This window comes from Capricornis sumatraensis, chromosome 3 (assembly GCF_032405125.1).
Source record: "Capricornis sumatraensis isolate serow.1 chromosome 3, serow.2, whole genome shotgun sequence".
NCBI classification, from domain to species: Eukaryota; Metazoa; Chordata; class Mammalia; order Artiodactyla; family Bovidae; genus Capricornis; species Capricornis sumatraensis.
Window position 1 is genome coordinate 248,716 of NC_091071.1, and position 12,077 is coordinate 260,792.

Here is a 12,077-nt window from a genome sequence, read left to right on the forward strand (position 1 = left end):
CCGAGGCTCATACAGCGGGTCACCCCTGGGGGTCGGCATTTCCTCTCAGCTCCATTCCCTGGAGACCCGCCCAGGCAGCCACTAAACCCACGGGCTGCTCCTTGTGCCCGAGTCGCAGGGGGTGTGGGGCTCTCGTGCTCAGCCACTCGCCCGCGAGCACGTCCAGGCACGTCCAGCCGAGGATGCAGCCGCGTGGGGCTCCCTGTGCGGGCGTCCGGGAGAGCAGGTCTGCATTCTCCGGGCTAAGTGCCCAAGCTGTCCTGGCTGCGGCCTGCGGAGCTCTCTGCTTGCTTCAGGTTTGTGGGGGGTTTCATATCATTCTGTGGCTTGCCTTTGTTTAAATTAACTAACTTATTTCTGGCGGCAGCGCTGGGTCTCCACTGCCATGTGGACGCTCTCCCGTCGTGGTGAGCCCGGGCTTCTCACCTCGGGGGCTCTTCTTGCCGCAGAGCCCGGGCCTCAGGAGCTGTGGCGCATGGGCCTAGCTGCTCCGAGGCACATGGGATCTTCGCAGACCAGGGATCGAACCCATGTCCCCTGCACCGGCAGACGGACTCCCACCCGCTGACCACCAGGGGGGTCCTGGCTCTGTGTCCTTCTTTTCTCACAGAAGCCAAGCCACACGGGTTTGCACCCCCGCCAGCCGCGTGTGAGCGGCCCCGTCCCCCGCCTCCTCGCCAGCACTGGGTGTGGTCGCGTTTCTCACCCCGGCTCCCGGGGTCGCCCCTCCTCTGCCGCTGTGTGCGTCTCCTCTCCGTGCGTGCTCGCTGCCGAGCGTCGTCGTCCCGGCGCAGGCCCTGAGGGGGACACCGTCCCCTCCGCCTCGTCTCGTGTCCTTCTCTGGGCAGCAATCTCAACTGTCGGGACCTCCAGCTGGTCCAGCTCTCCTTTCAGGCTTGTGAGGGACAGGCTGTCTGGCCCACGAGCCCCAGGATATCTCCCTCTTTCTCCCGCAAGTTTTAGGGTTTGGTGTTTGTGTGTGAATCGGTGAGCCATTCGGAGTTCATTTTCGTAGAAAATATACTTCGAACAAAGGTTCTTATTTTTTGGCCTGTAGAAGCCAGAGCCTGAATTTCCCCTGCCTCCCCTCCAATGATACCTACTTTATCCACTTCTATTCAGTATTCAAATATCTGCTGCTGCCCACTGGGTGCCCAGCGCCATGGGGTCCTGGGGCCCGCAGGTGAGGGTATTGAGACCCCCAGCTGCCCTCTGGAGCCCACTGTCAGGCCTCAACTGGCCACAGCCTGACCCTCCCAGATGCGGCCTCGGGACAAAGCGGGGGTGGCCACATCAGGCTCCAGAGCGGCCAAGGGGAGTGAGCCACCCGGGGGCCGTCCCCTCGGACCTCATCCTGCTGGCCCCTTCTGCCCCGCGCCCTGGCACCACCCTGGGGAGCGCGGCAGGGCAGGGACAATCGCCCGGCTTGTAGTCTCAGGCGGACACAAGCCCGCTTTCACGAGCCCACAGCCCCGGGTTTGTGCCGCCTGGCGCCAGAGGGAGCAGGCCCAGTGCCCAGCTGGGGAAGATGCTGCGCCGGCCGCACCCCCAGCGGGCGGCGGGCAGAGGCTTCCTGCAACCGCCAGCCTGGGTGCCCGTTCCCAGGCGGACAGGCCACACCCCTCCACGCCCCAGTCCAGGGAGACCCTGGGCCTCAGGAGCACACCCCAAGGCTGGGGGGGAACCTGCCCTTGTGGTGGCCGAGCTCCAGCCCAGCCCCAGCGGGGGCACGTATGACCGTCCTGCGGCTGCTGTAACAAAATGCCCCAAACTCAGCAGCTCAACCACTACTTAACCCTACAACCCAGAGGTCGGTCTGAATAGCTCCCGCGAGCTGGCTCCTTCCGGAGGTGCTGGGCAGGGTCCGCGTCCTCCTCTCCCAGCTCCTGGGGGTGCCAAGCTCTGTGGCCCGTCCTCGTCCTGAGCTGGTGGCTTCTCCCTCCGCGACTGCCTCCTCCCCCGTCCTCTCTCTGACCCGGGGCCCCCACCTCCCTCCAGGAGGGTCCTTCATGATGATGTCGGGCCGTCCAGGCACGGGCAGCTTAGAACCGGGGGACACAGAGAACCCCTCTTGTTTCATATACGTGAACAGCTTGAACTGGGGGACACAGAGAATCCCGCTTGTTTCATATACGTGAACAGCTTGAACTGGAGGACACAGAGAACCCCGCTTGTTTCATATACGTGAACAGCTTGAACTGGGGGACACAGAGAATCCCGCTTGTTTCATATACGTGAACAGCTTGAACTGGAGGACACAGAGAACCTCATTTGTTTCATATACGTGAACAGCTTAAACTGGGGGACACAGAGAACCCCGCTTGTTTCATATACGTGAACTGCTTGAACTGGGGGACACAGAGAACCTCATTTGTTTCATATACGTGAACAGCTTGAACTGGGGGACACAGAGAACCCCGCTTGTTTTACACACGTGGCTCACGTGTTACCGTGTGCGGCGCTTTGCAGAGTGTGGTGGTTTTATTACTCAGTAGACGTCCTTCAAAGGAAACTGAAGGGTGTGTGCGTTGACCTCACTCCTGCTGCAGAGAAGCCCGTGGCCTCTGCCCTCCCTGCATCCTGGATGGCGCAGCCTCGGCCCTCAGGAGGAGCGGGGGTCTTAAGTGGCTGCTCTCTCTCCTTGGGAAGCACGTGGGGGCAGCGGGAGCCCAGAGCAGGACAGCCCCCCAGCCCCGGGGTTCGGGAGAGCTTCCCGGAGCGTGTGGAGTAGGCCCCGGGCCGGCCCTCAACAAACGGCTGTCTCTGTGCCGTGCACAGCGGACGCCTACCCACTGGACGGACAGGGCTCACGACAGCTCCCCCAGGGCTGGTTGAGCCGAAGCTCCCATCCTGGCTCCAGGGGCCACTGCTCACAGCCCTCGAGACAAGGCCCAGGGCAGGTGCCCGCAGGCCGTACACCTGTTGTCGACCCAGAAGCTGCTGCCTAGACCAGCAGCAGCAGCTCTCTGGGGGTCAAGACCCCGCCCTGGCTCAGATTTCATCCTGGAGCTGTGCCCAACTCTCCCAGGGAGCCTGTCTGGGAGGCCCTGGGCAGTGGGCCCTTCGCACCCTCACAGCAGGAGCCTGAAAGCTAGCCTGAGGGCTCTCTGGGAATGGCGCAGCCGACATGCACCCCCGCGTGGTGGGGCCGTAGACTGTGGTCTTGAGCCGGCCGTCCTAGGGGAGGCGCAGGCCTGCTGCTCCCCGAAGTCTGGACAGGAGGAGCAGACGGCACGTGCTCCCCAGCGTCAGCCCCTTCCCGAGCTGCTGCTCAGAAACTTGCCCCCAGGCTGTCAGAGCATGGTCCCCCAGGGTGGGCTCGGGGCCTGCCTCCTGCTGCACAGCTTCACACCCTGAAAGCTGCCAGCACCCCGCCCCCTGGGGGCCGCAGCCAGCTCGTCAGCTATGACGGTGGCAGGCGGCTGAAAGCCCCAGGGACCATCACCATCAGTGGGGTGAATGGAGACAAAACGTGGTCCACGCTCACACGGGATATGATTCAACCTTAAGAAGGAAGGAGATGCTGGCCCGGCTCCATCGCGCGTGAACCTTGAGGACATAGCCATGAAATGAGCCAGACACGGAAGGACAGACACTGTCTGACCCCAGTTTTGAGGTCCCGGAGGAGTCAGGGCCACGGAGACAGACAGGAGGGGGCCGGGGCTGGGGGAGGGGCGTCAGCGTCCACGGGGACAGGGTCTCAGGCTGGGAAGGTGAGAAAGTTCTGTATGAACGCGCTTAACGCGCAAATGGCTGCAAATGGTTAAGACGCTAAGTTTTATGACTATTTGACCAGAATAGAGACAGACGAAAGGAAGAAAGTCTTCTCTAAAAATTTTAGACCGAAACCCGGAGTCGGGCAGATGAACTTCACTACACATTTAATAACACATGCGGCATTCGGAACATCGTGATGAGCAGGGCAGGGCTCACACACCACAGAGACACTCAGAGGCAAAGCAGGGGTCCCCTTAGACTGGGCAGCTCCCCAGGCCGCACGGCGGGGCCGACCGGGGTAACCACGGCGTCTCGCTGGCACTTCAGGTCACCCATGCGCACAGGCCCCGGCCGCTCCCACTCCGCTGGGAGCAGGCCCGATGGCACTTCCGGGGGGCAGTCAATCGATGGATGACCTAGGTGTGCGAGCCGTGGGCTGGCCTGACACACGCTCCTGCTCGGGGAGAGGCTCGGACACCCGCCTTCCCAGGGCGATGCTCCCGGTAGCGGAGGCCTGTCTGCGGGAAGGTGGCTCACAGCTGCATCCAGAACGTGCTCAGAAGGTCCCTGCACCCCCTCCAAGTCTCCAAGAGGCTGCTCTGTGGAGCAGTGGGGGCAGGGGGGCCCCTCCTGACCCAGGGGGCAGGCCTCCCATGCCTGGGGAAGCCCCAGACTCAAACAGCGGGGCCTTCCCTGCTGGGCATCCTGGCCCAGCGAGACAGCCCCCGCCCTGATGGTCAGGCAAACGGGCCGGTGTGCCGGGCTTCCCAGAAGAGGGGACGTTCACCACCCCACACCCTGCTCCAAGGCCAAGCCTGGCTGAAGCTACCAGAGCATCTCCAGCTCTGGCATCTTGAGGGACCCGGGGGAGGCACACGTCTGAGGGAGGGGCTTGAGTTTTGCAGCCTCAGCTTCCAGCTCCAAGAACAGGGACGTCATCGCCCCAGACCAACTGCAGCCCAGCGGCGTCATGTCACCAGGCCTGGGCCAGGGAGCTGCCTGCGCCGCAGGAGATGGGGTGGGGGGCGGGCTCCCTGAGAGGGGCCTCGAGGGGGTCGGGGCAGGGAGGCGGGGAGAGGGCTGCCTTCCGGGAGGCACCGCGTTTATTCCCGGGAGGGCGCTCAGACGGTGAGCGAGATGAAGCTGTTGTAGCGCTGGATGTTTCTCTTGAGGATCTCGGAGCAGGGCCCCAGCACGCGCTCAAAGCGGGGCCGGTCCAGCTTCACGCACTTGAGGGGCCCCCGCGCCACCACCGTGGCTGCCCGGGGCCGATTCAGGAGAAGCGCGATCTCCCCTGGGGGCGAGGGGCGTCAGGGCTGCGGGCATCGGGGTGCCCTCCCCAGGGGGACAGCGCCCAGGCCTCCCAGGACTCCCATGCCCCCGCCCAGGCCCTGCTGGGGCCCCGCAAGCTGGCCACCCCCCCAGGAGAGAGCCCGAACTCACCGAAGTAGTCAGAGGGCCCGAGGCGCCCGACCTCCACATACTCCTCGCTGGGGGACCGGCGCTGCAGGACCGAAGCCGCGCCCTGCAGAGGCCAAGGGCGCGCGTGAGGGCCAGCCAGCCAGGGCCCAGCGGGCCAGGGTGGGGGTTCCTGGGCTCACCCCCGAGGGTCCTGTCCGCAACCCCCTTCTGCCAGCTCCGCACGCCCCCACCTGGAGCAAGGTGTAGGCTCCGGGAGCCGTGCTCGGCGCAGGGCACACCCCGGCCACCCCCTGGGCCGGGTGCTGGCAGAACCTAGAGCCATCTCTTGGGCAGCACTCCCCCCAGCCAACCTTGGCCTAAGTCTCAAGGACAGGGGCACTGTGGCCTGGGGGTCGCGCTCCCCTTGCGCGGTGATGGGGTGCCTGCAGACCCCGAGGCTCAGCGATGAATGAGGCCACAGTCCACACCTGAGACACAGCTTCAGCAGCTGCGGCCAGCCCTGGGGGCTTCCAAATGCAGAGTCCCTGGCCTGTCGCCTGGGGTCGGGGGCTGGAGCTTCGTCCAAACTGGGGTCTTCCCCACGCAGCTGAGGAGTCAGGGTGAGGCCTCCCCAGCCGCCCCACCAGCCTGCACGGTCTCCAGCGGCTCTGAGCCACGCAGATGGGCACAGCGCCCTCTGTATCCATGCTGGCCCCCAGCGGGGCACGTCCGCAGCACGGCTGAGCAGCTGGGGCCCCAGGACAAGGCTCCTGTGGCACCGGGGTCCTCTCGCGCCCACCAGGCCCTCGGCTACCTGCTGCTCACGCGTGTCCCCAGTCTGGACAGCCAGTGCCAACACCCTGGCCACATAGACGAGCACAGTCTGTCTCCCCGTGGACTTGGCTCACCAGGACCCAGAAACATGCGTGCTGGCCCGGCCGCGGCCGGGTTAACGGGTGAACCCCTCTGCCCGGGCTGCGAGACGCAGTCAGAAGACCCTGCCAGCGCCCGCCAGGCCTGGGACCTCTGGCCCTGGGCAGCCCCGTTGTGGCCCCTTCCAGCCCCGGGGCCTCTTGGCTCCCGGGCGTCTGGGGTGTTTACAATGCTGGTGGACAGACAGAGGGACCTGGAACGAGCAGACTTCTCCACCCACCCGGGAGTGCTCCCTGGGCCTGACGCCCCCCCCCCCTGCTGGGAGTGCTCCTTGGGCCGGAAACCCCCGAGCCGGGAGTCCTCCCTGGGTGAGACGTCCACAGACCCAGGCCAACGGGCGGGGCCTGCAGGACACATGGTCTCACGCCGATGCCACAGAGAGGAGCAGAGACCTGCTCCCCTGGATGGGAGGGCAGTCAGTGCAGGGCTGACAGCACCACAGGGGCCGCAGCGACTCTCTGGAGACGCCGCTGCGCTTCCCTAAATGTCACTCACACTCACGCCTTTTCACGCATACCACTCACACCCCCATTTTAGACAGTCTCCCACTTTACAGCTGGATCGCTCTCCTCATCTGGACCCCAGGATGGATCTGAAGTTTTCTGGTTCACTCAAGGCTTAGAGCACCCGAGAGGCTTCAAGCCTCAAACAAGAGAAAACCCAGCTCAACGTGTCTGAAGGCTACTAAGGTTGACCGCTGTCCCCAAACCAGAAGATGCAGGAGGCTTCCGGGCTGGCCAACCCAGAGGCCCGCAGGTGCGTGTGCCCCTGGGCTCCTCCTTGCCTCCTTCGTGGCCTCGGTCGGACCCTCATGGTGCGACCGCGGCTGCCACCGCTCCGGGAGTCGCTAAATGCCTCCCCAGTGCCATCGACAGGAAAACCTGGAAGCTCCAGGCACCCTCCCCTCACACCTCACTGGTCAGAGCAGGTCCTGAGTTCACCTGCAGCCAAAGTGACTGGCTCCCCTCCCCAAGTTCTGCCCTGCCTGCTCGGGACGGGGGCGAGGCCTGGGGCACAGGAAACAGGGATGGGCTCAGCTCTGTTCCTCACCCGTCTCCCCCCCAAGCAGCCCCCCAGCCTCGTGCGGACCCCTCCCGGATCCGTCTTCTCTGGAACCTGCAAGCCCCCTGCAGCCACCGCAGCATCTCTCCCGGTCACGCGTGGACCAGCCCGTCTTATGATCCACGCAGGCTGATGAGCTGAAATTGGTTTCCACTGGGACAGATGGACAGCGCTTTCCCACCAGGGCCTTGACGTGGAGGCTCAGAAAACCGAGGTCCTAACAGACCCTCCACGCTGGACGGTGTGAGCATGGACACACAGAAAGGCCCTCGGAGGAGCCCCGAGCAAGCAGAACCGACAGGACAGGCCAGCCCCACCAGGTCCTTGCACGTCTGGGCTGCGGGCACGTGCCCACGGACCGCATGTCCCTGGCGGGGCGTGCGCTGCACCAACTCTCTTCCTGCTGCCGCAGCCCCGCCTCCACCAGGGAACGTCTGCCCCGGGTGCCAGGGCAGCTGGGCCACAGGACAGGGCCACGCGCCCCGGGTGCCCGCGATGACCCTGGGTCACTGCTTCATGAGGCAGGGAAGCTCCGCAGCAGCCCCGGGGGTCTCCGTTTCAGCAGCCAAGGCTGACCATCCACCACCGCCGGGCCCTGATGCAAAGGCAGACAGTCCCTGTCCTGGGAAGGCACAGCCAGCAAGCCAGGGGTGGGAGCGAGGGAAACGCGCAGATGGGCTCGGCGGGGTGGGGCCTCGGCCAGCAGGGCCCGGCGTTCCCACGACATGGGCCCCGGCGTGCCCAGCACACGCCCAGCTCTTCCCACCCCAGAGAGACCATCACGGGCCCGGAGCAGCCGGCCCGTCCGAGCTCCTTTCCCAGACGGCAGAAAAGGCAGCACAGACGTCCTCCAGGGACTGAGCACCGGAACTCTGGGGGCTGGAAAAACACACTCGCCAGGATCCAGGCCACATTCCCCAGACTTCTCACTCACTGACTCTAGCCCAGCTCTCAAAATAAACCGGGTCACAGAGGAGTCGGCCCGGGAGGACGCACGGGAAGAACGTCCCGGCCAGAGCCTGGGGGAGATGGGTTATCACAAGAGACCCGTTTTCCTTAAAACATTTTTCATGTTTGAAATCTTTCTGCAGAGGCAAAACCCAAACCAACTCTGGTTTCCACAATGGGACGCATGACCTTCACGAGATAGGAAGCAACCAAGGTCGAGGGGGACGCGCTCGTTGAAGCAGTGTCTCGGGCTCCCCGCTCCCCAGAACCGCCCCCCAGCCCGGCCCAGAGCCCCCAGCAGTGCAGGTGACGGCCGTCGGGAGTCGTGGCTCCGGCCATGGGGGCTGCACCCAGCGAGGCAGGGAGGGCAGCCTCGCCCCCTCAGGGTCCCCCCATCCTGCAGGCCGTCACCCAGGCCTCTGGCTTGTGAGCCGGATGCCACTTAAGGACTAAGAGAACTGACCAGTGAGGACCAGCAGGCGCAGGTGCCCCCGAACCCGCAGGCGCCCCCAGAACCCGCAGGCGCCCCCGAACCCGCAGGCGCCCCCCGAACCCGCAGGCGCCCCCAGAACCCGCAGGCGCCCCCGAACCCGCAGGCGCCCCCCGAACCCGCAGGCGCCCCCAGAACCCGCAGGCGCCCCCGAACCCGCAGGCGCCCCCAGAACCCGCAGGCGCCCCCGAACCCGCAGGCGCCCCCGAACCCACAGGCGCCCCCAGAACCTGCAGGCGCCCCCGAACCCACAGGCGCCCCCAGAACCCTCAGGCGCCCCCCAGAACTCTGGGGCAACAGGGCAGACGGGTCAGCGCCCGGGGCGCAACCCCAGGGAGTCAGGTTAGGGGCTGGGCAGACGGCGTCCAGGGAGAGAGATGACCACCCCCCGGCTCCCAGCCGCTGGGCACAGACCGGAGTCTGTCACAACCCTCGTGCGTGTCCAGCCCAGCGAGGGAAGGGACACACGCGCCTCTCAGTGCACAGGGGTGAACCTGAGCCCCGGCCCGCCCTGCAGTGAGAACTCAGGCTCAGGGCCCACTGACGCCAAGTTCAGGAAGAACGAAAAGAAGCTGTGAAAATGTCAGTCGCTCGGTCGCATCTGATTCTTTATGACCCCATGGACTATAGACCAACAGGCTCCTCTGTCCCTGGGACTCTCCAGGCCAGAACGCTGGAGTGGGTGGCCATTCCCTTCTCCAGGGGATCATCCCAACCCAGGGATTGAATCGGGGTCTCTTGCATTGCAAGCGGATTCTTTATCCTCTGAGCCACCAGGGAAATGCACTTATTTCAACAAATATATATTAAAAAAAAAAAAGTCACGGCCATAAACTGGAACTGGCATCACTGCCCATAAATTAAAGGGCGACTGAGAGAAGGGACATGGGTGCAGGTACAGGAAGCCCCACCGGAAGCGCCCCCGATGCAGCCTGGGCCAGCCCCACACAGCTCCCGCGGCTCAGGCCTGGCTCCTCCGCGTGCTGGCCACCGGGGAGAGCCAGGCACCGCCCAAACCTCAGTTGCCTCACCTGCAGGACGGGCAGGCTTCCGGCACGGCCAGACATGGGGAGCCAGGCGCGCAGGCCCAGGGCAGCCTGGCTGAGACTGCGAGGGTAGCCGCCCTCGGGCTGCCCCGCTCCCCGGCCAGCGGGCAGCGGCAGGGGTGGGGGCTGACACTCCCACAGGCTGGTCTGTCCAGGACGGCGCGTCTGCAGGGTCTCCCTCGGCCACGGTCTGTGCACACTGTTTATCTCTGCCCCCGCTGGTGCTGGGGAGAAAACGGGACCTCGGGATCCACGTCTGTGGTCTGGGAACGCCACCGCCTCGAGGACCTGGGAAAGCAGAGCCGGACGGCTCACAAGGGGACGCGGTCAGGTCGTCTGGCGCCTAGGAGTGCCCACATGGCTGGTGCTGGGAGCTGTCCTCCCCAAGGAAAGGACGACTGAGGCGCACAGGCTAGGACCTATAAAAGGGGGCTCCCAGAGGACTGGCCCCCAGAGGACAAGGCCACTGGGCGGTGAATTAGGGCCCAGGAGCCCCCTGGGCTCCTCTGACCCTCGCAGGGGACATCAGAGCCGCCCAAGACAGGGGCTGTGCCATCTGGGCGTGAGAGCCCCGCAGACGGTCAGCAGAGGCATGCTCAAGCAGCGAGCAGACACCAGACAGGGGTCGCCACCTCAGAGACAGCAGTGCATGGAGCTCCTTGGAACCTGCTCAGAGGACGAGGCTGAAGTCATGAGGCCACAAAAACCAGCACAGAGATGCTCGGAGCAGCTTCCTTCTTAAGTGTCAAGACTTGGAAGCAACCAAAGGGCCTTTCCGAAGGTGACAGATACGCAGACTGGCAAAGGACGGGGAGCCCAGCGCACGGCCGTCCGCGGGGCCCACAGAGTCAGACGCAGCCGGGTAGCTGCACGCCACCGACATCCAGACGGTAGACTACTCGGCGCTAGAAACAGTGAGCCGTCCAGCCCTGGAGAGCCACGGAGGAAACGCGCACGCAGATCACTGGATGAAAGGCACCGGCAAGAGACGGCCTCAGACCCCGTGATTCCAGCTGCAGGACCACCTGGAAAAGGGGAACCGGGGGACGCTGAAGAGCTGGGCGCTGGCGTGGGAGCGCCAGGCGGGCAGGGACAGCGTGAGGCCTCTCCCGGCAGGGAGGCCGCTCGTGATGCAGTGGTGGCCGATGAGGGCCTGAGTGCCCGGGCTGGGCTGCGGGGACGCGTGCAGGGAGGCCCACAGCCGGGCAGGGGTGCCTGGTGGGGAGGCTGTGCAGGGCGGACCTCCGTACGTTCCCTCCACTTTGCTGTGAACTGAAGCCACCCTTCAGAGACGCAGAAAGGACGTGGTCCAGATGGGAGCCTTCCGGGTGCTGGTGACCGAGCCGGCAGGGATGACAGACAGCTGAGTGGGCGGGGCGGGTGGATGTGCAGGCAGAAGGCGCTCGGCCCAGCCAGGCGTCTGGAAAAGCGCTCACCTGGTTCAGCCCAGAAGCGGAGAGTGTCTTCCTGCTGCCTCTGGACAGAGACAGCCATGCTCCGACACCTCAGGCTCCGCTCCCTCCCCAGACACGGGAGTCTGGCACCTACCGCACCGAGACAGCCATGCTCCGACACCTCAGGCTCCGCTCCCTCCCCAGACACGGGAGTCTGGCACCTACCGCGGCGGGACCACGCAGACGTGGGCTGCCCTCAGGCACCTCCCTGTAGGGCCCCTGCGGCTGAGCCGCGAAGGACATCGTCTAGCGGCGGAGGGGCAGGGCGAGCCATCAGACAGGCCCACGGTGAGGAGCAGGGGTCCAGGACAGGCAGACCCCCGGGCCCGCAGGAGGCCCCCCAGGAGCCGGGAGTCCCGGGCGGGACCGCTGCCGTTGTCCAGCTCCTAAGAAGCCTGGGCAGCTGGACACAACGTCCCTGCCCTTGCAGGGGGTCTCGGAGGGCATCCAAAGCCCTTGTCTGTAGGGCAGGGGTCTGGTTCGGCCTGCCCCCGCGCCCGCCCGCCTGCTCAGCCTTGGGCCTGAGGTTCCTCTGGACATCCCGCCCACCTTCCCCCCTTGGAGGACTTCGACTCACACGTCCACACGCAGCCCACCGGAACGCGGGCCCCGGCTCCACCCCGGCCTCCCCGTCTCCGCATGGGACCAGGGCGGGTCTGCGGCAAGGGGTTCTCCCACCTCGGCGAACACCCCACACACGGCCCAGCGGTGGCCACCGCCCCCGCAGGTCACTGAGCCTCGGCCCGGCGCACAGTGGGGCTTTCGGGTGTCTCCCTGAAAGTTCCCGAGATGACGGTGAACACAGAGGCCCCTCCAGAGATGGCTTCGAAGTGGCCGCTCAGCGGTCGCGTCAGCGTCAGGGACGTTCACAGAAGTGATTTGCACAGAGAGAAGCTGCGTCCAGCCTTGGGTTTCCATGGCAACGCCTCCTGGCTGTGGGAGCAGGCTGGAGGGGACCGGCTCTGCCCAGCTGCCCACAGGCCCCCGAGGCTCTGCCGCGTGGAGTCACCCACAGGGTGGGCTGCG

General features: G+C 65.5%; 1 protein-coding gene across 2 annotated transcripts in view; it reads right to left on the reverse strand.

Moving 5' to 3' along the window:
• Positions 1-3,910: 3,910 nt before the first annotated feature.
• Positions 3,911-12,077, reverse strand: part of PRKAR1B (protein kinase cAMP-dependent type I regulatory subunit beta) — a 75,768-nt gene continuing 67,601 nt past the window's right edge. For both annotated transcript variants that reach the window (XM_068968011.1, XM_068968010.1), the window contains exons 10-11: positions 5,161-5,242; positions 3,911-5,011 (exon numbers count right to left, since the gene is read on the reverse strand). In XM_068968011.1, coding sequence (XP_068824112.1) covers positions 4,839-5,011; positions 5,161-5,242 — 255 coding nt within the window. In that variant the 3' untranslated portion in view covers positions 3,911-4,838. The remainder of the gene's footprint in view (positions 5,012-5,160; positions 5,243-12,077) is intronic.